This window comes from Calypte anna, chromosome 2 (assembly GCF_003957555.1).
Source record: "Calypte anna isolate BGI_N300 chromosome 2, bCalAnn1_v1.p, whole genome shotgun sequence".
In the NCBI taxonomy this organism is placed as follows: Eukaryota; Metazoa; Chordata; class Aves; order Apodiformes; family Trochilidae; genus Calypte; species Calypte anna.
The window spans coordinates 63,731,030-63,755,171 of NC_044245.1; the positions used below are offsets into that span (position 1 = coordinate 63,731,030).

The 24,142-nt window shown below is 40.2% G+C and overlaps 1 protein-coding gene across 2 annotated transcripts in view; it reads right to left on the reverse strand.

The window, feature by feature from the left end:
- Positions 1-19,837, reverse strand: part of PHACTR1 (phosphatase and actin regulator 1) — a 129,295-nt gene extending 109,458 nt beyond the window's left edge. For both annotated transcript variants that reach the window (XM_030446555.1, XM_008497130.2), the window contains exon 1: positions 19,684-19,837. In XM_030446555.1, the coding sequence (XP_030302415.1) occupies positions 19,684-19,822 (139 nt within the window). In that variant the 5' untranslated portion in view covers positions 19,823-19,837. The remainder of the gene's footprint in view (positions 1-19,683) is intronic.
- Between the last annotated feature and the right edge of the window lie 4,305 nt (positions 19,838-24,142).

Below are 24,142 nucleotides of genomic sequence, written 5' to 3' on the forward strand. Positions count from 1 at the left end.
TGTAATTTATTGAAAAAGAGGAGGGAAAAGACATGATAAGATCCCTAACAAGAATGTTTGAAAACCTGAAAGCTTTTCACTAGTATTGTGATAAACCCAACTCAGAAATACCATGATGAATTTTGTGATGGAGCACCAAATTTAACTATTCCCATCTTAATTAAAACATTTGACAGAGGTTCAAGTAATAACTGGTATATGTATAGCTTTGACCAGAACTGTCATTGGTGAAGCTCTCCAGGGGTTTCAGAAGTGCTTCATTAGCACTCAAGTGATCTAATTAATTATACCTGCATTATAGACCACTAAAAACTGATGACACAAAACCACACCTAGGGGTGTATTTTTAAAGGCCTGCCATTCTTAATCAGGAAGGCAGTTTGATTGTTCAAATTGCCAAAAGGATGGCAGCTCCTGAAATCCCTTATACCTTTATGCTCGCTGAAGCAACATCAGACTGTTAATTTATATCCCTCCTTTAAGTCATCAGGAACAGGTTCAGGCAGCCACAAACTGCAAACAGTTTTGCTGCAAACAGAATCACTCCAAAATGGCTCACTGATGTAAAACAGCCCACAGTAGCCAGTAGAAACAGAACATGCAATCACACACACATCGAAACATCTGAGATTACTAAAACAGTTTTCTCATGATTTTCACTTCCCAGTAAGCCACCATGCAGTGTTAAGAGTTTATTTTCTGACTCTCCACAGACTGGTGCTGGCAGGACTGAAAATGGTGCCTGCCTGGGTTGTTTTTTTTTTTAATACTGACTCTTTCCCACAGATTTCCCCACATTATGAAGCCCCTTTGAGCTTAAAGCAGAATAGCAGTGACAAGCTATTCTGTCAGATCCAGTTTGTGCAGTTTCATCTGCCTGCATGTTCCCATAAAGGTCTGAAGTCATTCACAACCCAATTCCTCTGCAGAGCTCTGGCACTTCACTGAGTAATGCCTGAAAATGTCCTGGGCAACTCTGAGGTGTGAAGCAACATCCAGACATGCAAAAATACAAGGAACTGTGGTGAAACTTTCAATTTCTCTTCATCTTTCTGGGCACTAAGTATCTCAGTTGCAAATAATTGGGAACAGGAATTGTCTACCTGAAACTCTTTATGGACTCTGAAAATCCTAGAGAGGAGGAAAGAGCAAATGCCTGTGCACATTAATACACAGCCGGAGGAAGCACAGTAACCCTGCTGAATCACGTATGAGGAGATTGGAAGGATTAGGCACTTTCTTATAAGGTCCCAGATATCACACAACCACTTTACATCTCATTATCATCACACCTATTTCTATATCACTAGGAGCTCTGCAAATCCAGCAGAGCTAGAGGCTTCTCATGTCTATATTTTTGGGGAGCAATAATAAAATAAGAAAAACGACCTTAAATTACTCACGTCTCATTTCATAGCTAGAAGAAGCTGAAAACAGAAACCTCCTAGTATTATGTGCTCCATTGCTTTTGCCTCGACTCAGAGTCATCCAATCCATAAATTCAATTTAAAAGAAATATAAAATATGCTTATGTTTACATAACCAAGGCTAAAAGTGTTCTACAAATGGGCAAGAATGGGAATGGATTTTAAATTATGCGTTAAAAATAACAAGTTAAAATAAACCTGGAGAGTAAGAACTAGAAGTTACACCATTTTACACCTGTCCAACTTGTTCCAGTTTACTAAGCTGTATTTATACTTATTACCCGAGTAAGATGCTCTGGATGGTTCATTCCCTTAGCTGGGTGATTACACTTTTCTCAATACATTTAACATTAGAGAGTAATTGCTCACATCAATTGACACCTCGCACATGCTGACAAAAATATAATTTACGTGCTACAAATCTTCAGGGTACAGATTTTTGACTAGGTTTTTAAATCTAGAAAGAGTAAAGTAGGAATGAGTGAATATAAGCACACGTGAGTACGCAATAATCACATGAATATCCACTGGATACTTATTCATGCCTTGTTTGTCTTCCTTCCTTCTTGAGTCAGCCCCTACTCTCTTTCCTCCTTTGTGAGTAGTACACTGTCTGCCCTGTGCTTATCTTTAAGCATTGAGCACAGGCTCACTTCAATGTAGGAGTCAGCTTGAAAATTAAGACATGTAACTGAACAGACGAAGATGAACAGGAAGAACGATGCAGTCTTCAGCAATATTTACGCTTTTTAGTTAAAATGCCAGTGTTACCCAACCTGACTGGTTTAAAAGGAAATACCTGGGCATAACTGCAAGCAAAATTTGACCTGAGACATTTGGAATAAAGGTAACAAAGTGCAACTTGATGTTTTGTAAGCATAATTATTATTTGTGGCTTTGTGTTATTCAGGTGGCAATGGTGTTAACTATTAACTAAAAATGGGAAAGACTACACATAGCTCTTTTAAAGAACACTACAAAATAAAACTAAGTGAAATCTTAGCCTAGCACTGCTCTGTGGCTAGCATCACTTAAAGGCAACCTTTGTATATCCTCTCCTAGCCCACCCACTGGGCTGTGAGACAGAAGCTGAGAAAATGCTGTGAGCCAAGGACCTGGCCTAAGCTGCCTGAGATACTCAAAAGCAAGTGCTTGCAAGCACAGCTTTGGGCAAGGTCCTGCTGGTTGTCTCTTAAGAGTTTCTTCCCTGTGGGAGTCATTCTCTGGGCATATCCAGGAGTTCTGCAGGCATTCTACCTGATAGTAAAAGGGCTGAAATGTGAGTGATGAACCAGCCCTTGCTTCTTGTGCATGCTTTGTCTGTGCCACGAGCAAGGTTCTCTTCTACTGTCAATGCCTGCAGTGAACACAATATCATCAACATCTGTCTGGGACAGCTCTTGAAGGAAGAACGGGAGACCCAACTTGCATTGTGTTGAGGAAGTTGGTGTCTGAGCTATGGATTCTCCCATGACAGAGGAAACCAAAACAAAATCCTTCAGGGGTACTCTGAGAAATCTCAAAGCAGACAGTACTGAAAGAATGGAAAACAGCCCAGGATTTCATAAAATACAGTGGACCACTGGCTGGAGTGGATATCCTAAGGCATGAAAATTATCTCGGGCAGATGGCAAGACGACGCAGGTCAGCATGCTCACATAAACCCAGGACTGGTTACAATTTTTTAGAATCTTGTCAACTGGTTTATTTATATTTCCTAGCCTAATACTTAGTGACATTTAATTAAAGTGGTGTTTGGATTTAAGCATTCCACTGCAGTACTAGCTACCCACTCAGTACGGTGCCGCTCTCGTCAGAGACACGCTGATTGGGGTTTGCACAGCACTTGCTGCTTCTCCACAGAGGGCTGATTGGTCCCATGATGCTCATGCTCTTCCTGATTTCCAGCTGTTCCATTTCATTAAGAGACAACTAAAATTGCCTCAGTGGTTTTCCTCATATTACTTTTCCACATAAGCAGTCGGTTTGATTACCATGGGGATGCCATGCAGTCAGGATGAGAGGTTGCTCTTGAGACTCTCTTCCTACACAGAGGCAGCCCCACTTCAAAAGACTTTGGGAAACACTCTTATGAGCAAGTAACAAATGGAAATAACAAAATATCTTCTGGAGACGAATGAGACCAATGCATTTTCATTATTGAAGCAAAGCAAAAGAAAAAATTAAGCAAACGGTGATATATAAATCAGCACTTTGTAAACAATTTCCATTTTGTTATTCAACAACATAATTTTGTTCCACAGCTATCTCCTCTAATAAATGTGCATGGATTTTTTTTTTTTTTTTTTTTGTTCTTTCCTTGATAGCATTACTTAAATTGGTCTTTTCACTAACTGGAATGCCCTGGATATGCAGCAGAAAGCCTCCTGCCTCCACCACATTTTTACTCAGGGTCATGCCCATTGTGACAGAAAGCAATGAGATTTTACCACCAAGCTTAACAGACAAAAAAGTGCTCTACATCATCTACTGCAGGGAGGCAATGTAGTGAGGGACAGCACTCAAACACACATATAGATATTAAGGAAAAAAGTAGGACGTAAGGATATATACATAAAGGTTGTGCAGAACTAGCAGGTGTTAGATGAATAGGGAGACTCTACCCTACTTACTACAAATCAACTATAATACAGATCTAAAGGTTCCTGAATATTAGCCCTCTTTTTATCCAGCTTCTCTGCAGCACAGGAGACATCATTAGACCAGCAGCAGGAGTACTTCACTTCGGCCATACCTTGCCACATGTGCTTGAAATAGCTATCACTTCGTTCATTTTAATCTACAGGAGTTTCAGACCAAGGATACACACCAATTTATTATAATATGCATATCAGTGCCTTGTTTGTTATAACACTGGCTAAGGGAGAGCTCTGCTGTTCTGGAGATACTGATGGGTTTTATTATATAGCACAATCCTCAAAGCTCAACTCTGCTTCTCCCGTTTATCTGTGCAGTGAACTACAATTTGGCATAACTTCAATTAGCACAGAAGGGCCACGTCTCAGCTCTTTTCCCCTCTCATTTTTCTATCCAGTGCATTCACAACATTCATTTTTATCACTCCCCCTTCTAGGGATGCAAGAAAAGAAAGCAGACCAATATAACATATTGCAAGTCAGGGTATCAAAGGTACTAAAATACACATGGTATTTCCTGGATGAAATCATGTTACCAAGACAACAGATACCACATTCCAAAGTCACTCTCCCTCAGTGCCCATAATTCCAGAGATAAGTCCCTGAAGAACTTGGTTAAACACAACTTCTTTTTCTCAGTGGTCGTTTTGATGATCAAGATCCCAGGATGAAGATGCCATGTCTACCGTGAAAAGCTCTGAGTCAGATCCATTCAGCACAAAAACCAGTGCCTAAAGACAAGGAAGACACTGTAAAATTGCTACCTCTTCACTGGCAACAGGGGCTCAACTCTTCTGGAATCTAAGGTTCAGGCTGCAGCATGTGGGATAGCCCATGGGGTTCTGTTAGTGGATCCCAATGGGTGGGAAGTAGAGGGAGGAGGGGAGCTGGCTTATGACCTTCTGCAAGAGAAGCTCAGCTAACCCCCTCTCAACAGATGCAAGAATCCTAACTAAAACATCTTGATCAAAATGTGAATTAGCTTTATATTTGTTAATTCAATGACCAATTTAATCTCAGCTCTGCGAGTTCAGAAAGGTGCAACACTATGACACAGCTCAGATTGGCCTTGATCTAAAAGCCACTCAAATGAAGGGAGTTAAGTCAGTCTCACAACCCTTGCAGTGAATTCAGAAAATAGACTAATCTGTTAGACTAACAAATGGGGAGATTTTAATTGGTTTTGTCAGCTACTTGCAGCACATTTTAGCCTGCAGGAATGTTGTCTGCACATTAATGCCAGAAATACCACAGCATTACTAGCCTCTCATTTCAGCACAATGCCTTTGCAGATTCAGATGCAAAAAGTCAACATCAATATTTAGAGGTACCCATTCCAAACTACAAACTTTCTGGAGCATAAACATCACATCTAAATAAAAGATAGTGTTTGGAGTTGGTAACTACAAAGGACGAGTATATGTGCTAGAGCTCCTGGCATCAGTGCTGCCAATCTGAGGGTCTCCTGTGTTATGAAAAACAGTGGACATCTGACTGACTCTAGGGCCAGTTTAGAGCCATCACTAATTAAGAAGAGTAGCTGTCACTGACTGCATTCTTTTATTTTATAGGACAATACACATGACTTTTCTGTAATGATTTTCACTTTTTTCCTGAACAGGGTTCTGCAAACTATAAAGACATGTGCTATATACTGGGGACTACATATACCAAGAAATACTCTAAGTGTATAGTAGTAGGGACTCAGATTCTACCTTCCCCTCCTTTACCTCTGCAGAGAGACAGATGCAACAAGGACCAGAATGCGGCAGGGCCCATGTAGACTCAGTGAATTATACCATTGTGCTGGAAGAAAACCATTCTCCACAGGTTCTGGATGGATTTAGGTCATTGCAGTACACCCATTCCTGGTGATGGTAGTGGGCTAAGAGCTCTTCATATATTAATTACTTCCAGTCAGAGGGAAAAAGAAGCTGTAGCTAAAGCTGAATGAGACTACAGAGATAAGGCATTATAATTATCCTCTAGTTAATAAGTAAATAAAAGCTATAAAAGATTTACAGTCTTTCAATTATCAGATTATCATTGGAGAATGCAACATCTGTGCAGTAGCAGGAGACTTACAAACGGCAAGGGTTATGGTGGGCATTCACCTCACCCTTTTCCACAAGAAAAACAAGTAGACCATTTACTTATTCTACAATCAAGATACTCCTTGCCTTTGACATTGTTCTTTACTAGATAATTAAGACAAAAATGTGATATTTTCAGTACTATTAATCCAGGGGCTGAGCAAGACATGATCTGAAGAATGATTACTGAGGTTTGTGCCCCACTAAGATCAAATATTCCAAAATGTCACTTTTTTGCATAACTCAGAATTTTAGATCTTGGCTGATTTTGTGTGCTTCCTAACCAACGGGACAGAATGCAAGTTCTTGAAAATAAACCATAAAGATATAACCATTTCCAAAGACATCATCCCAGGTAACCAGGATGAGGATGGCCAAAGCCTGGCTCATTATGAAATCTACTGGAATACTGAGGAAACCCACTTTCACTTCTCAGTAAGCAAGATGTATCAGACAAGCAGTTCCAGATGCCTCTGTACAAACCTCAAGATCATCTAGAAAATCATAAAAACTTCTGGGGAAGTTGTCATGCCTCTGTTCCACACAGCCTAACACCTGCCCTCTCACCCTGCTTTACAGAGGAAACACCCAACTTCCCTAATAGTTTCTTCATTCATTTGCCTACAGAGAAACCTCCTTCTCTCTAGCTCAGGGGTCCCATCCAAACCCAACAAATGCCTGGAGAGTGCCATTCACACCTTGTCTGACACAAAGGGGTTTTCCACCTGGTTTACAGCTGGAGCTGTGAGGCAGTGCAGAAATCATCCTACAAGGAAAACTGATATGCTCAGTGGGACAGTGCTGTTGCATTCAGGATTGCCACTGCAGCTCCAGAAGTGGCTGTCATGATTGTCTTTTCTGTTGTCTCCTTTTTTTTTTTAACTTGTTGCTCTTCCCTACACCACTGGAGTATGGGGCTTTGGAGTGCAGCTCACAAAGAGTTTCCATTTTTTTTAAAAAGGGAGAAAAAGCTTTGTGCTTTTCTGATGAAAATACTGTAACTATGATACAATTAGTTACAGGTAAATACACTTGTTAAATTTTGCTAGTATCTAATTCCTATCCTCCAAATAACACCATGTCAGTAATAGCTTCTCCTTCCTAACTCTTTTTCAAAGGAAATGGAAAGGTGAGGACACACAAAGATTCTCCAATTATAAAATCCCTGATTATTTCCATAGACAAATTCTCAGAAGTTCCACATCCTGATCCATGCCTTATTAAGAAAGGTACATTTGATGAGAGGTGTTCCTCATATTTCGGAGTCAAGAGTGATGTTGCTAAAGGATGCCAAACCCAAACTCATTGCCCAGTCTGAAAAAAGAATAGCTGAGGTATCCTTTTCTGTACCAGCCAGCCAATGCCTAATTTCTCCCACATATTCCTATTTCTAGCAGCAGTAGCAACTTTCTTGCATTAATCTGCCCTAGTTGACAGCTTGACTGTTTCTAACTTTGGTGGCAAGAAAAAAGACCCTGCATTTGTTATGTTTCTAAAGTTCAGAGAAACTGGAAGGCTGGTTAGACAAAATTGACTCAAATTGCCAATCCTAGACTTGTGAGCAAAAGATCCAGGAAGGAGCTACCCATACAAAATCAGGTTTCCTAACTTCTCTTTCTCATGGAATCATTGAGTTATTTTACCCCACAACTATAAACCAAAATCCTCCACATGAGACGATGTACAAAAAGCCACCAGCTAGAGAGAAAAACCACCACCACTTAAGCATATGTAAACTTCAGTCCAAATGCCATCGGAATATTTCGCTCACAGCCAACTGCATATTTTTTTAACTGATGTTTAATCTACCTATAGCATATTTTCTCATGAGATATGAAATTGGAAGGAATGCTACTATGACTACTTAATACAGGCTTGATTCCATGCCCATGAAAATCAGAAAGAATCCAATGATCTTTTCTACAGGGCTATCAGTTCCATAAAGCACACAGGCTATCAGAGGTATGCCAGGACTTTTGAAAATGTATGTGCCAGCATAGAAGCTTAAATGCAGTATTGATTCCTGATGACTGTGATAGAAAATTCATGGGCTTCAAAGTATCTTGAGACAAAACTTTAATATAAAAGACTGCAAGGGTGAGTTCTGAGTACATGTGTGCATCCTGGAAACGTTCTGACCTACTGGCACAAAGCTTACTACTGCAAAGAGCTGAGCACCCACTGAGTCCCAAGGTCTTCTTTCTCAGAAAGGAGACTCTTGCTAGCAGAAGTGTTCATGGTCTCTCTATATGAGCAGAGGCTTCTGTTTCTCAGCAGCTGCCTGCCAGGCACTCTGCACCCGGTGAAGGCAGGGGAAGAATTCAACAGCTTCAGCAGGAAGAAAATCAAACCCATTGTCAACCACTTTCAGCACAAATGCACATCACTGCCTTCAGACAACAGCACAAGCCAGGCATTCTTTGGACCTCCCTCAGACTCCTGCTTGTGTTCAGATGCTTCTTCAGTTGTCAGTCCCATACTACTTTTAACTAAGGAATTAATGAAGAGCACGTGGAGACTGTGAGGTCCCTGAAAAGCACAGGGAGGTGAGGGATTGGCGTTTTGAGGCTCAAGCAGTAGCTAGCGGCAAATGTAAACTCTTTAACAACTTCTCTTTTAAAATAGGTACATTATCTTGTTGGTTAAGTTGAAAAAGTATCATTTGCTACAGCAAAAGGATGGTTTAAACTACCTGTTTTGAACAACAGAATTCTTTGTGACTGTGTATCTACATAGAGAGATATATAGAGAGCTCAAGATACAAAGGACTGAGGGTTATTTATCAAATCAAAACCGTTCTAAGAGGAACTCTTAAAAACTGAGGTCTGCTCCTTCAAAAACGTACATGAACATATTCAGCTGCAAAATAAGGGACTGAGATATTCCATTTTTCAGCATCAACTCATATACTTACTACTCTAGCAAGAATAAAAGAAATACTGCATGATGTTCAGTGTCATGGATCTGTTCTACCATTACTTTTATCTATAAGTGTGGACATCTCATAGATAATAAACAACTTGTATGCAGTTAACAACAGATAGTATTATATCTTTGGCCTACACACATAAATGGAAACTAAAGTAAGTTTTCTTTTTTAGTACTCCAGGCCTTATACAGACAGCATACTAAAGAATTGAAAGATTCCTCTGAAAATTGGTTTCAAGAAAGTAAATTATAAATAGTCAGAAAATCTTTAAATTTCCTCAAAAGAGTGAGTTTAATTTCTAGTAACAATTTGAGATTTTTTTACACGTCTTTTTTCTACAGTCAAATGGCAGGGGTTGTTAATAGTCCTTTTAATTACTTGAATCCAAGATAGTCTCTTAAATACTTGAATTAGTGAGCTGCAGTTCTGAAGAACTGCACAGATTGACCACAAAAAAAGAGGAGACTTGATGAAATTGCAAGTAAGTCCTACAATACTTGGCATGCAATAATCTATAGGTATTGTTCATTTTTGGAAGAGAGCAAAACCAGCTACCTCCTCCCTTACATGCTCTAATCACCATCTCAGGCTTCTTTTGCCTAGTCTGCTCTCACCTAACAGATCCTCTAGATCCCATTTCTTGCAGCAGCTAAAGTTACCTGACTGACTCTCTCCTGTACAATAGCTCCTGTGGCTACTTACACGGGCATCCAGAAAAACCAATCTCAATTATGTACTTCAAGGAGGATCACCAATGCCACACCAAACATTTGTGTGGACATTTTAGTTCAAAACTGAACAGGCCTTAATGAATTAAAACAAAATGAGTAAATTTATGAATTGAATAATATCCACCCAAGGGTTTATGTATTTACAGTTTAAATAATTTAACTTATGATGTATAAACAAGCTCTACTATAAACAAGACTTACACCAAGATTTATAAGAAATACTACTTCACCAAGCTATCTTTGATTCCCAATGTGTAATCTGATTCCCAATTCATGATCTGATGTTTACTATCAAACCTCCATACACAAGCCAATTCAGTTTCTTTTTCCAGTAACTATTTATTATTCCTCAACATATTATAGCCCCATGAGCCCTGTAAGCAGCTCATGCAGCTAATGTTTTTTTGTCTGAGTGACCACCCCTCATGTTTCTGATCCCCAGGGACATGGGATTCTCATCCCTTCTGCCAATACTCTATGCCTTTAGCTGTACATGGCTTTTTAATGCAGTTCACAGACATGGAAACAAAGGGCAGCTATTGTCATTAAAAAATCCCATTAGATTAGAGTCATTGGGCTGCATGTTGACATTACTATACCAACCCATTTCTCAATCACAACATGGGTCAGATGTCAATTGGGTCACTGATACAGTTAGGCACTGGCCTCAGGGATTCCTGCTCCATTTCCTCCCCACAGGAAACACCAAGCAAGAGCAAAATAGCATTCTAGGAATAAAACTTCCTGAACAGTGCTTCCAAGTGAAGGCATCCAACAGCTCATAGCATCTCACAGGCATCTAACATCTAACAGAAGGCATCTACAGATGCTTTCAGAGACTATTCGGAACAAATCATATTCCCTCTGACCAAAAAATGGTGGAACCAGTGGATCCACCAAGCAGCCCACCCCAGCTGAAGCCCCAGGACTCTGCTGAATCACAAGACATGTACCTGCACAACATGGATTACTGATTGATGACAAATTTCCTCAGCAATATCCAACGGCTGTTACTTTGTTGGATTAATATAAATTACCTTGGGCAGGAGTTACTTAAAAGCAGGATCCTGTGATCAGCCAGCAGCATTCTGCTGAAATGGACCTGCAAGCTTTTGGTGTCCCTGGGATAACTTGGTCCTACAGCTGCCCACTATTGCTCAGTCTTTGTTCTCATCACCGAGCAGATGTCTTGTGGCTTCACGTCACTGTGAAGCATTGTTATTTTACCCAGCATCTTTAAAAAGGGGGCTGAAAACCTGAAGAACAAAAGCCAACAGTCTGAGAAATACTAATTAATTTCCACGGTTCGAATGCAATCTAAAAATAAAAAGCAGCTTCAACGCCTTTTTGTTGTTAAATGAAAGCATTCTGAAATAATCCGTAAGGACGCAGTCTGAAGACTGTACGTTCATGAGTCATGGTAATAGCAGCTGAGGATATGCAACAATTTTTTACACAAGAATGAGCTTCTTCCAAAGATGCTCATTTTCCCTCCCCCTGACCAGATATTCCATTATTGTTGATTTGTTGCTAAAACACTTTCAAAAACATTTCTAGTGAATGATGTTCTCTAACCTATTTACCATGCAGAAGCTTATGCTATTAACAGCATCTATTTTTCAGTCCTCAGAATTTGCTATAAAATCATCAATGGATTAATTGTATTATTAGATTAACAGGAATGCATTATCATAGAATTATGTTGCAGTAATACAGTTTGGGCGTCTTCATATAATCTTCACAGCATCTGGAAATGCAATTAGCATAAAGACCAAACAGCCTCAATAAATGCCCCTTTTCCTGTAGGAAGGGACACATTTAAGGGCCTCACCACACATGCTCCATTAGAGCTGGCATGGGGTTAGAATAATTCCAAAAGGCATTTTTCAGTCCAGCTAAGCAAAGTCCACTTCTTAAACCCTGGAAAAGTTCTGCAGTAGACTTCAGGAAGACACAACGATGCTGCTCGTAGTGGAAGATGTGCTCCCAGGGGAGCGATTATATACCCGTTTTTGAACCAGGAGCTTCTGTTTGGCAATTCAAGTATAAAAATAGACAAATGCTTTAACTGCCTTCTGTGTGCAAATCAGATCTGCAACTTCCATATGCATCTGAATTCTTGTTATCTTAAAATGAGAGATCTAAACCATTCCTAAGTCCAGCAATAAGGAAACAAACATCACCCACTGCTTTCCATTTCTATGAAGTACCTTCTGTGGCATAAGCTTTGGGCTGGTTATCTCATTGCATGATTGAAAATTATCACTGGCTTAAAGATGATAGGCTACCCAGAAGCAAGCAGATACACAGGCTAATTTCATTTGCTCTATAGAAAGGTAAAAGATCAATTTATTTAAAAAGTTACTTACAATTTTACATGAATTTTAGCCAGCTTCTCAAAACATTGAGAAAATTCTAGTGCACGTAAGAAGAAGCTATGGACAACTGAATTTAAATCTATAATATAATCTTCCAAAAGTAAGAAGATAGCAAGTGTGCTATTTTGGAACGATACAAAAATAAAACTGAATATGGATTCTAAGTTTTAATTTAGTCCTTGAGCTCAAGCAGTGTAGTATTTCAGTAGACTTCAAGTCAAAGGCTTTTTTTCCTATCTGGTTACTTTATACTTAGAATTCAAATTTTTAGCTATACTTGTTAATACCTAGCTCAAATTTGAAACAGAAATGTAAACTTGAATTAAAACTCTTCCAAGATTCCCCTAGAAAACACTGAAATACATTTCCTGGCATGTCCTTCAGATAAAGGTACTTGCATTCAGTGTGCATTCATGAATAGCCCAAGTTCCTGCAAAATGCTGTTATCTTCAAAGAATGACAATTTGCACCTCCCTCAAAAACCCCCCACAAAGCAACATTTGGTAATTCTGAAAAGGGGTTGCATTGCTTTTATTTTGTACAAAATTTGAGCTCCTTTTTGGAAGGCAGGAGTATGTTTTACATCAGTACCATTTCTTTCACCCACAATCTTGACAAAGATCAGTGATTTTCATCACAGCCTTAATGCTCTATGAGCTGCCCCAGCACACCAAAAAAATTTGTCTGTGACCAAGCATCCATATTGCCTGCTCACTGTCTTGCACCAAAAGGGCTATTGGAGATACTAGTCAGATGAACAGGCTTTGCCATGGGTGAGAAGACGACTCTGGGGTATTTCAGGCTTCAGGGCAACTTTAGATCCCGCTACACTTTAGGGGAGACCTCTCTTTCCCAATGAAGAGTCAGAATTCTTTTTCCAAGTCACCAGAATAAGAGGCTGAAGGAAATAAAACTATAATTACCTCAATTCTCCATACTTAGATATAGTCTGGCCTGAAATTATAGGAGGAACTGTAACTGAAATATCACTACCTTTCTCATGGGATAACAGTAGTTATTAGGTAAAATTCAGGAGCACAGAACAGGACCATAAAGTGGTTTAAAACAGTTATCCTTGTTAGCCAATGATCCAAACAAAACCTGTGCCAAAGTACAGGCTGAAAATTAGACCTTTGCGGACAGGTATCAATAACTTGGTAAGCACCTGGAAAAACCACCCAAAATCTCCCTCCCCTAAGCTGCCCCTCCAAAGGCATGGGTAAGGGAAGGAACACCTGCAGGCTGTGCTTCTCCTTTGCTTTCCCAGGCAAAGGTATTACCCAAATAACACAACTAGTTTAACATCCCCAGAACTTTACATGAGAAAAAAGGAGACAACCATTGGCAAAGTAGAAGGGAGTAGGAAGGTTCAAGAGCAGCACTGGCAGCACATTTTGCAATTTCTACCACCTGGAATATTCTGGAAAGCCAAGTTCAAAATATTTACCTGTTGTAGTTAGAAATAATTGGCAGCAGGAATAAAATTATCTTTGGATGGTTTATGAACAGCAGTTCCTCTAAGTGCACAGATCTACCACATTTTGTTTTCTTCATATTATTCAACAGAAACATGGAAAGTCCTTGCCTGTAAGTGTTGCCAAGTTTAAACAATCCCTCTGCTGACTGAGAAGCTTAACTTATATAAACACATTGGCATATGAATTTTTACAGAGCACTTTTTAAAAAAGCTGTGGTTGGAAAAAACAAAGCACTGAGGCTTAGCAAGTGAAAAAAATAGCACCTGAACATAAAGAATGGCTGCTTTAATACAGGTTCTGGGAGAGGGGCATCTAAAGCTTGCATTAATGGATTTTGTTTTGGCAGCCTTTATTTTCTTAAAATGGCTTGAATGAAAGTAGATGGAAGAGCATGTATGCCCTTCCTAAAAAGCCAGCTGAAAACCCCTAGATGCTCCCTTCTGTGGCACTGCCTGCACTACTGGACTTCAATCTTAAGATCCATTGCACAGTTACTCCAGTTAAACATTAACTACTAGCAAGAAAATACTTTAATTCTCTGTACATACAACTATCCTTTGCTTTGGTCCTTGGGCAGCAGATCAACCCATGAATCTGCCCTGAAAGTCCTACTGCCCCAGTCTCCCCCTGGCTCATCCTGACTGGCCTCTTGGCTCTTCTGATATCCTGGTCTACTTTGTTAAGCCTGTCTTTATCCCATAAAACTTGCCAGTCTTACACCTTGAGATGGGTTCCTGAACCTCTACAATATTACACTTAGCAAATGAAGATTTAAATAAAGCAGGAGCAGGATTTAAATAAAGCTTCTCTCCTCAGGAGGGCAGCCCAACCATGAGGCTGGCAGGTCACTGTCACACGTTTCTTTGGCCACGGGACAGGAGGTGGTTGTCTAGATCACCTACAAGTTTTAGGGATGGGAGCTGAGGCTCCAGAGGACTGATCCATCCTCACTGCCTTGTGGAAGAAGTAGTAGGTATTTCTAGGAGGAGAATCTGGGATATGAATGAAGAGAGATTTCAAAGTACCTTGGAGGAAAGACTGAGTTCAGCAGATTTCCTTTTCTGTCTTTAGTACTACTGTTTGTCTCAGACAACTTGGCAATAGAGCTGATGTGGAACTTCCTTCTGACATTGGGCTTTTTCTGCCCATTGTACAGGGTGCCTATGTACCTAAACCAAACATTGCTGAAAACCCTTGACTCTCCCACTTACAGCTGAGCTTTCTATACACCTCTTAATTTCTTATCATCTGCTGCTTTCCTTTTCTCATTCAAACCAGTTTCCTTCAAGTACAAGTTACATGCTTCACCCTCCCCTCTGCCTGAGCACTGCAATGCAGGGAGTGAGGATGGGGGAAGACAGATGTACCAATTCTTTTCTTTACAATGAAGGTCACCAGAAAAGTGAAATGGTGAAACAAGACATTTTTCCCTATTCAAGCTATTGCAAGCAGTCAAAATACTTTTTTTTCCTGAAATGTTGCAAGCAGTTGACTCTTGATGAATACAGTGATAAAAAACTTCAATAATATTTCAAGTAAGACCAGAACTCATCTTCCCTCAGGCTTCTTCATTTCAGAAGCATCTCCTTCTCCAAAACATTGCCAGGAAATGACATTTCACCAGCATGGGTATGGCATTGCAATAAAACAACAGCACACCCAGGAACTGCTTTCAAATTCACATCGAATTGAGCACAACAAGATCAAGGTATTAAAAACAATGACAAAGAACTGGTTAAAGAGACAGTCAGCATTCTCTCCTGCTATCTGCTTTGCTGATTCCAAGAGAGCCCAGTGTGGCTTTAAAAATCTTGTGCATCCTGCAAGAGCCATCCCAGCTGCATACAGCCAAGAAACATACTCAGGCAAAGATAATTTACTGTTTCTTCCTAGCTTCTTCTTCCATGAAACTGCTCCTTATCAATTATAAGAAACTGCCCCATCAACTCATACGATCTTGCCATTTAGAAGTTTGTCTGTGCTCCTGAAGCTGGAGTTGTCAGCTTTGTCACACTGCTCATGGCCATAAGGGGCTCTCAGCCCTCTGTGGTAATAAAGGTTTTCACATGTTCTGTTCAAGATGAAATTTTAGGTGAGTTACAAAAATGCACCATGATTTTGACTACTGATTTTTTTTTTTAACAACGTGGTTGATTTTAATTTCTTCGTGTAACTCCCTGTATATATAATTTCACCAGCAGGGATGTTTATGTTGTACTGTGGGAGTTTCAGTGTCCATCAAAGAACTTCCATTAGGACCTTCTGTGGCAAAATTATTTGCAGTCCTAACAGTAAAAAAAGCTTTGTGAGGAGAGGAGCTTCACTTCTGTCTAGAATGAGGAGAGAGATTATGAGAACTAACTTGTTACTGGTCCTGCTGTGGTACACTTGCATTCTTCACACAGTGTAATTAATCTCCCTTCCCATTTGCTCTGTGTTTTAAGCCTGTCCATAGGTGGAGCCCATCTGCACTCATGGTGCATGTCTCAACCAACCTTCTTAGTACTCCACCTGCCAGCAGAAGAGGTGGCTCAAATCAAAGCCTAGATGCTGTCTCTCCTGACACTTAAAATTTGCAACAGCAGGGCACCCCATGGCATCTCTTCTACCTGTTCTGGTCACTCTGACAAAGTACTTAATAATAATGCTAAAAGACAGACCAACTACAAGGCATTAGATGTCTATAGCAAAACCCAAGACTGTCCCCCTCATGACTGCATAGTTCCTACAGGAATATCAGAACCAACTTAACCTACAAGCATATGAAATATATGAAACATTGTTTTCACCCTCTGCTTATCAGTGACGATACAGGAATGAAGGTGGAGGATGCAGGGCTTGTTATGCTCCAACATCATGACACAACTTTTGGTATGCTGAAAGGAACCATATATAATAAGCAGAACATTAAGGTCCTCCATCAGTCAAATTACAGGTTTTCTATATCACCCCATGCAATTATCAAGTGTCAGAAAATAATTTTTCCTACTACATAAAAGGCTATTTTGTCTACTGACCATTAAACTAAAGCATACATCTCTGAATAAATTATAAGAGCTTTTAGCCTGACATAGATATGGATACAAAATGTTAGCACTTGGAAATCTCAAGAAAAAGGCAACATTTCAACCACACGTATCGGCCAGACTCTCTTTCTTCCAGTTCTCTACCAGAAAAAAAATCTCACAGTAATTTCAAAAGAAGTTTCAAGAGATAAGGTCCTGTTTCTTGACCCTTACCACTTTCAACATTTAAAATAACTCAATCTATTTTTGCAGTAAACAGAAGCCTAATAAAATACTGTATTAGTATTTATTTTTTGATAATTACTGGTGTTCCATGCAGGTGGGAAAGGTTGGTTGCATGCCTGTAGGACACCAGTGGGAAATATTTCTTTCTAAGCATCACATTTATCAGTGCACTAGAAGAAAATAAGCCTGTATTAGGAAGTTTCATGCTGGCTCTCATTATGCCACCTCATGAGCTTGTCTTTTGATTTATTATAAAAATAAAATATATTTTCTCAGTGAGATCAGAGGTATTAAATGAGAGGTCATGCAAATGCTGGCAGAAAACCACTAGTTTTCCAGTGCAAAATCTTTTGTATTACACATACTAGGTTCAATTAATGGTGATGATTGCCTGGGTAGTCTATTAGGATCCTGGTAGATTCCTATTCCTCAGGGTAAGGGATGATGGAAACTGTGGGGTCTCCAGCTCTGGTACAGCCCAAAATTAAAGCTCCCCCAGTGTTTTCTGCAGGGTGCTCAGTGAGTTGACACCCGTGTCATTTTTGCTGCAGTTAGTAGTGGGGGAGCTGACAAGAATACCAATTTTGCAGAGCAGCTGCAGGATACTGCTAGCTTACTAGAAATGAAAATTTCTTTTAAAAAAAAAATAACAAAACATTCAGCTGAGATCAAACCGGGTACTGCAATCAACTAACATTCTCTACAACCTGGAGACTCAGCTTTTAAATTGCTTCTTCAGTCTCTGAAGTCCCTCTTACTGGGAGAGTTGATCTGCTGTTATACCTGGCAAATCTTCCTTCTCCTTTGAGAAAAGGAAATACATGTTTTTACTCTGATTTTAATCACTGTGTAGTTTCCAAATGCTTCAGTAAATGGGGCAAATCTATGTAACACTTCTTGTAATGCCCAAAGCAGACTGTGCAGGCATATTCAAGGCAGCTAACCCATTTGTCTAACAAGATGGAAAAAACATGCAAATAAATACTAGGCAGGCATCTGCAGCTCATAATATGTCCTGAACTGCTGTGGTTATCCTCTTAGTAGTAACCAACTAACTCAGCATGCTGGAACTAGCTCCAAAGTAGTTGTCACTAGAGAGTCCACATATCTGCAAGAGCTACACAGTTTTCATGGAAATTCTGCTACACTGCACTATGGTTATGACTGATACATAACATGAAAGATGAGCCTTTTGTTTTGAAGAACCATGTCTTTTTTGGTGACAATAGCTTCTCAGCTGTCAAGTCAAAAATTACAATCATCAGTCAGAGCAATACAGCCAACTATTCCTGATCATTAGTCTCTGCCTGACAGATCAGGGGGCAGCTTAAACACTACAGAGTAAAGAGCACCTTGAGGTAAGAACCCAGAAAACTCTGATTCTGCATTTAACCTCATGCAAGGATTTGCACTTAGATAAATGAGACTTCCTGAGCAACGGAGGGCCATTTTCATGGGTACAGGCTTTGGGGTGCCAGAACATACAGTAAAGTTTTGCCTAAAAGCTTCCACTGTGCAATAAATCAGAGAGCAACTGGGCTGTAACTGTAGCCTCTTCTGGAGAGAGAGATCCTCACTGTTTTCTTTCTAGTTTCAGTGAAAACAACAAAAAATCAGAAGAAAATACATGTTTTTTCACAGACAGTCCAGGCTCAGGACTTGCAAAACCACATGTAGTAATTATTAGTCATTGTGGACAACAAAGAAAAGAAGACTTGTGAATAGATTGCAAAGCTTGAAAACAAACACATCAGGTACAAATGTCTACCATGTGCACCACTGCCTGCATCTGGCATTCTTCCTCAGACCAATATACAATCAATATATGTATATATTTTTTTTAATTCTTCATACTTATTTTTTAAATAAGGAGAGTCTTAAAGCAGGAGCATTAGCAAGCAATGGCAGAAGGAGGGGGTGTGGCAGAAAGAGGGGTTTGTTTTTCTCAGAAAACAAGTCACACATCTTTCCTGCCCAATGGAACAAATAATTCATGGTTACGCAAGTTCCTCAACACAGCGTCAACTCCTTTGTCATATATTTTTCTTGCTGCACTATTGCACTTCAAGGAGTTTCAACACAGCTAAATCCTCCACTAGCTTTATCTTTTTCGTATTCCCATTTCCTCTCCTCATAATCTGCCAAATCAATGCAACAAGATTTCTTCTGGGTTACCTTTAGGTCTAGTAGCAGGACCTGAATATACAGTTTTGGTGGGCTACTGAATTAATTGCAGTGTACCCAACGTGTCATTTTGGGTTTTTTTTACAGATCATAGGATGGTTTGGTTGGAAGGCACCCTAAAGATCATCTAGTTCCAACCCCCTGCCATGGGCACGGACACCTCCCACTAGACCAGGTTGCTCAAGGCAAGACCTGGCCTTGAACACTTCCAGGGAGGGGGCAGCCACAACTTCCCTAGGCAACCTGTGCCAGCATCTCACCACCTTCATAGTAAAGAATTTCTTCCTAATGTGTAACCTAAATCTCCTCTCTTCAAGTTTTAAACCATTTCCCCTTGGCCACTCGCCACACACCCCTGAAAAAAGCCCTACCCCAGCTTTCTTGTAGGCCTCCTTTAGATATTGGCAGGTTGCTATATATATAAAAACTGGTAACAAACATCTTTTAGAACCTGAGAAATGTCTCCAAACCAAGCTTCAGCAACCTTAAAACACCTATAAATTAGGGCTGCACTACAAATTCATATTAACAAATTAACCCGACCACGACTGTTACCTGCTGAAGTGTGCTTAAATTTCTCACTCTTCTTCTTCCTCCATTTCCATGGCTTAAAAAGTCTTCCAAGAGTGGCAAATTTGCTTCTTCTTCTGATTGGAGGCGTGTGTGTCCCAGGGACTAGAGAATCTGAACGCATTGCAGCCAGTCTCTCCACTTCCTCAGCTGTAGTTTCAGAAGAAAAGAAGAAGAAAAAGGAGGGTAGTGAAATAAATGCTTTAATAAATTATCAGAGAACCCTACAGATTACAAAAATTAGTAGTTACAGATTGAGTAATAGTTACAGAGATGAATAAAAAGGCGAAAAATTTTAGTCTGTCATTTTAACATTATTTTCTTTAATTGCAGTGGAATCTATCATCTATTGTGAAGATCAGTATTAACAATCACATTCAACATAAAAATGGATCATTATGATAGCAAACTTGTAATCTTTAATAAATTTTTCAGCATCACACTAGACATCAGGCAATCTGTCCACCAGCCATTCCTGGGGACACACAAGAGAAAGCTTTTAAAAAAAAAAAAAAAAAAAAAGATGCAATACTGCTTAAAAGAAATACTGCAAGCTTTTTTTCCTTTTTTTTTTTTTTTCCCCATGTAAAGTGACTTTTCCTTGAACTAGTATTTATCAGGAGCAAGGACCTTGACAAATAATGACTCTACAGTATCATTACCATGTCCATTAAAACTGCCTGGGTTACAAAAGGGGCTGCATTAGCAATTTCCTAGTAATAGAAAGGGTGCTAAGTATTCAGAAGGTTCCTTCCAGTCCCACTTTTCTGCCCACTCATCCCCTTCCAATTTTTATCTTTCAACATGGGGACTTGGAGATATTTAAGAGGCCACACCTCAAACTGAATCCCTTAAGGGTGGAGGTTACAGATTTTCACTGAGCTCCTGTTTTAAAAAAAAATTCAGCTTTCTGCAAACTTTACACTGAAATACCATGACAGTCTCAATACTTAAAAAAAAAAAAAAAAAAAGACAAAACAAAATTGAAGAATTTAAGTTACTCTTCCTCCCCAGCGTGAGCAAGCAAAGTCTGAGGGTGGTCACTTGGTGCAGTTACATTGCATGGTGTTTGCACATTTGCAGGGAAAATGTATGCTGAGAATTTTGAGAAATAACATCCCCATGATCAGAGGCACAGAGAGAGGCAAGCCAGGACCATGAAGGATAAGACAGACATGAGGAAGGTACCAGCAACCCAGGGTCAAGAGTCTTCCCATGCCACAGCTGCCAAGGCTGCAATAAGTCCTCCCAGTCCTGGGCTGATGCATGCTCTCTCTTTCCTATAAAGAAAAGCATCAGCAAAGGAGGGGTTTCTGGGTTTTTTTATTTTTTTAAAATATATTTTGAATATAATTTCCCAGACTTGTGTCATAATGTGGCACTGCCAGTAAAACCCATCAGAGTGGCTGGCACACAGAAAGTCTGGACTCTTAAAAACAGAACATCTGTCACCATCTCTCCCACTCTAAAGGCAGCAGCCCAGTGTTTCTATTTCACCTCTGCTATATTAAGTATTAACCTCAGTCATGAGCACAGGCTTGGGAACCTTATCAAGAACACAGCTCTGAAGGGCTGAGCATACCTACTCCACACTGACAGAATCACCAGAGATCTTGGCTGGCTAATTCTTAGGTGTCTCAATGGGATTTTTTTGGAGGTTTTAAGTATGCTTGTATAGATGACTTTTCATGGGAACAGCTGGAGATGCATCTCTAACAGAAAGGAAGTTCTATTATCAGAACTCCAAACTGAAATACTATTTGAGCCCTTGAGGTTTTTTGCAGGAAGGGTTATTGCTATTGCTGTTTTATTTGTTTTCAACATTGGCAACAAAGTCCTTATTCCTGAAGAATATCACTGCCAGATAGAAATGCCTGTAACTTTCCAGGGATAAGAAAAAAACACCAGTCAGAAAGATAAAGAAAACCCACCCACACCAGTGGAAATAGTTAAAAGCAATAATTCTTTGGGGTAATGGAGAGAGAGAGAGAGAGAGAGATATTTCTGAGAACATCTTCTTTCCATTTAAAGCAGAGGAAAAAAAGCATTTCTTTCTGTTTCAGCTCTTTGTCCACAGCTGCCTAAAGAAATGCATTCTTATAGAGAGAACCCCCTAGAAGGCTGTGTCCTGTACAGGGGCTGGACATGCTGCATCAAGGCTGGAAATTGCCTGGCTATGCTGAACAAACCATGAAGGCAAAAAGAAGAGGAAATCAGTAATTTCCTTACACTTTCTGATTTCACTGGAATCAGAATGTGATCCACCACCTCACTCTACATATAAATCCAAAAGGAACCATTTCTTTTTCCCTCTCCTCCATTTTAAAGATGCCTCTAGTTAAAGCACAGAAGATGACACTGTGTTGTAATGTGCTGGTCTTTGCTGCCTTACCTGGGGAATACAGTGTGTAAAAGTGGCCCATTGAGCAAACTGGGAATGATACACTACTGCTGCTGAATTAGGCTTCCTGCTGCATAAAACTCCAGATGAAACATAACGAAATTCCTCCTGCTGTTCACCCTCTCTTCTTTTCCCCATCATTGAGTCACCATTTCTGCTACCCATCTGCCTTCGTTACCACATCAGAGTTCACAGAATCACAGAATGGTTTTGGCTGGGGCATGAGGCATGGGCAGGGACACCTCCCACTAGACCAGGTTGCTCAGAGCCCCATCCAACCTGGCCACAAACACTTCCACGAATGAGACATCCACAATCTCTCTGGGCAACTTGAGACAGTGTCTTGCCACCCTCACACTAAAGAATGTCTTCTTAATGTCTAACCTAAATCTAGCCTCTTCCAGTTTAAAACCATTACTCCTCATCCTCTCTCTACATGCCCTCATGAAAAGTCCCCCACAGCTTTTCTGTAGCCCCCCCTTCAGGTACTGGAAGGCCACTATAAGGTCTCCCGGGAGCCTTTTCCAAATAACTCTGAGAACTGACCCTACCTGGTACTGCTGAGGCCATTCCCTGGAGAACTGACATCTCTTAAAACCCCCTCTCCTTTCCTAAAGCACAACCCCTCCGTCCCACACCAGCTGTGTTCTCAGTGTCCCCAGGAATGATATTCCTATTCAGGGTAAAGGAGTATGAATTCACCATCATGCTAAACTAACACTGGAATCAAAAGGAATTTACCCAACGGGCGGGTTCACTAAAAGCCAAACAGAGCATCAAAACCATTTTCCATATTTTGACTTCTCTTTCCTGAATTACAGCGTGCTCTCTCACGCGGATCTGTCTGTGTGACTCCAGGAGTCCTGCTGTGCTCTCCATCAGCCATGAATTTAGACCTTTTCCTTCCTCTCCAAACACACACAACCACACACACACAGATTATGCATTTAACAGCTCTTTTCCCCTTCTCTTTCCTGTTTCTAAGGACTGCTTCATTTTTTTTCCTTGAAAAATACTCCAAGAGCACTGCTAATTCAAATAATAATCACTGGCTAGGAATGAACCCCATCAGCATAAAGCCATGACAATTTTGATACCGCAAGAATAAAAGCAGGCCACGATGAGAGAAGTAAATGCCAGATTTGCACTCTTCTTTGCTGCTGCACCTTTCACTCGAGCTGGCTGAGCTTCTCTGCTTTTTTGGCTCCTAACGATTATTGACTGGCTGTGGGCTGCAACACCCACTGCTGACAGCAGGCTTCGTGGGCTGGTTTCACACTCTTGGTGTTCCCAAAAAAGGTGGTACTTGCACAAATGGAAACCAACTTCGGTTTTCCACATTTATTTATTTTTTGCCTTCAAAGAGGAATGCAGTTGTGGCAGCCCCAGCTTGATCAGTCTGCTGCACTGGGGAATGAATTCCATGTGCATTAGTGCCTGTAGTTACAGCACTGAGGTCTAATCCTGAGACCAGTGCCACAAATGTGATGTTTATGGGTCACAGCTGCTGCTGTTATTCTGGGCTTTTGGGAGCTTGTTTTAATTTTTTTTTCCAGGATTCAACACATTTTGCCTAGACAGAGAGCAACCCTGGGACCTACACTTAAAGCAAGAAGGCAATGCACTGCACTCCCCTCCCACTTTCTTCTGCCTGAACTGTCATCCCAGAATAGCAACAGAAAAACTAAAGCTGAGAGTTTTTCATAGGCTGGCAGGCTGTGAGACAACCCTCAGGATTTTACCATAATCCTTAAGATACCTGAAATGCATATAGACTGAAGGGCTTAAGTGAGACTTGTGGCTATAATGAGAAAAAGCACCATAAATAAAAATATTTTGCATCCAAGTGTTGTAAAGAAATTTTACAAACACAGTTGAAATATACTACAAAGATTTAAAACAGTAGGAAGTCTGAAAGCTAATTTATTCTCTTACTTTCCATACCCCCACCACTCCCCTCTTCTTTTTTTTCATTTTGAAGCTAACACTGGGATTGAGGGGCTTTCTTGATAAAGTTACTTTGAGGTTTGGGGGCTGTAATGT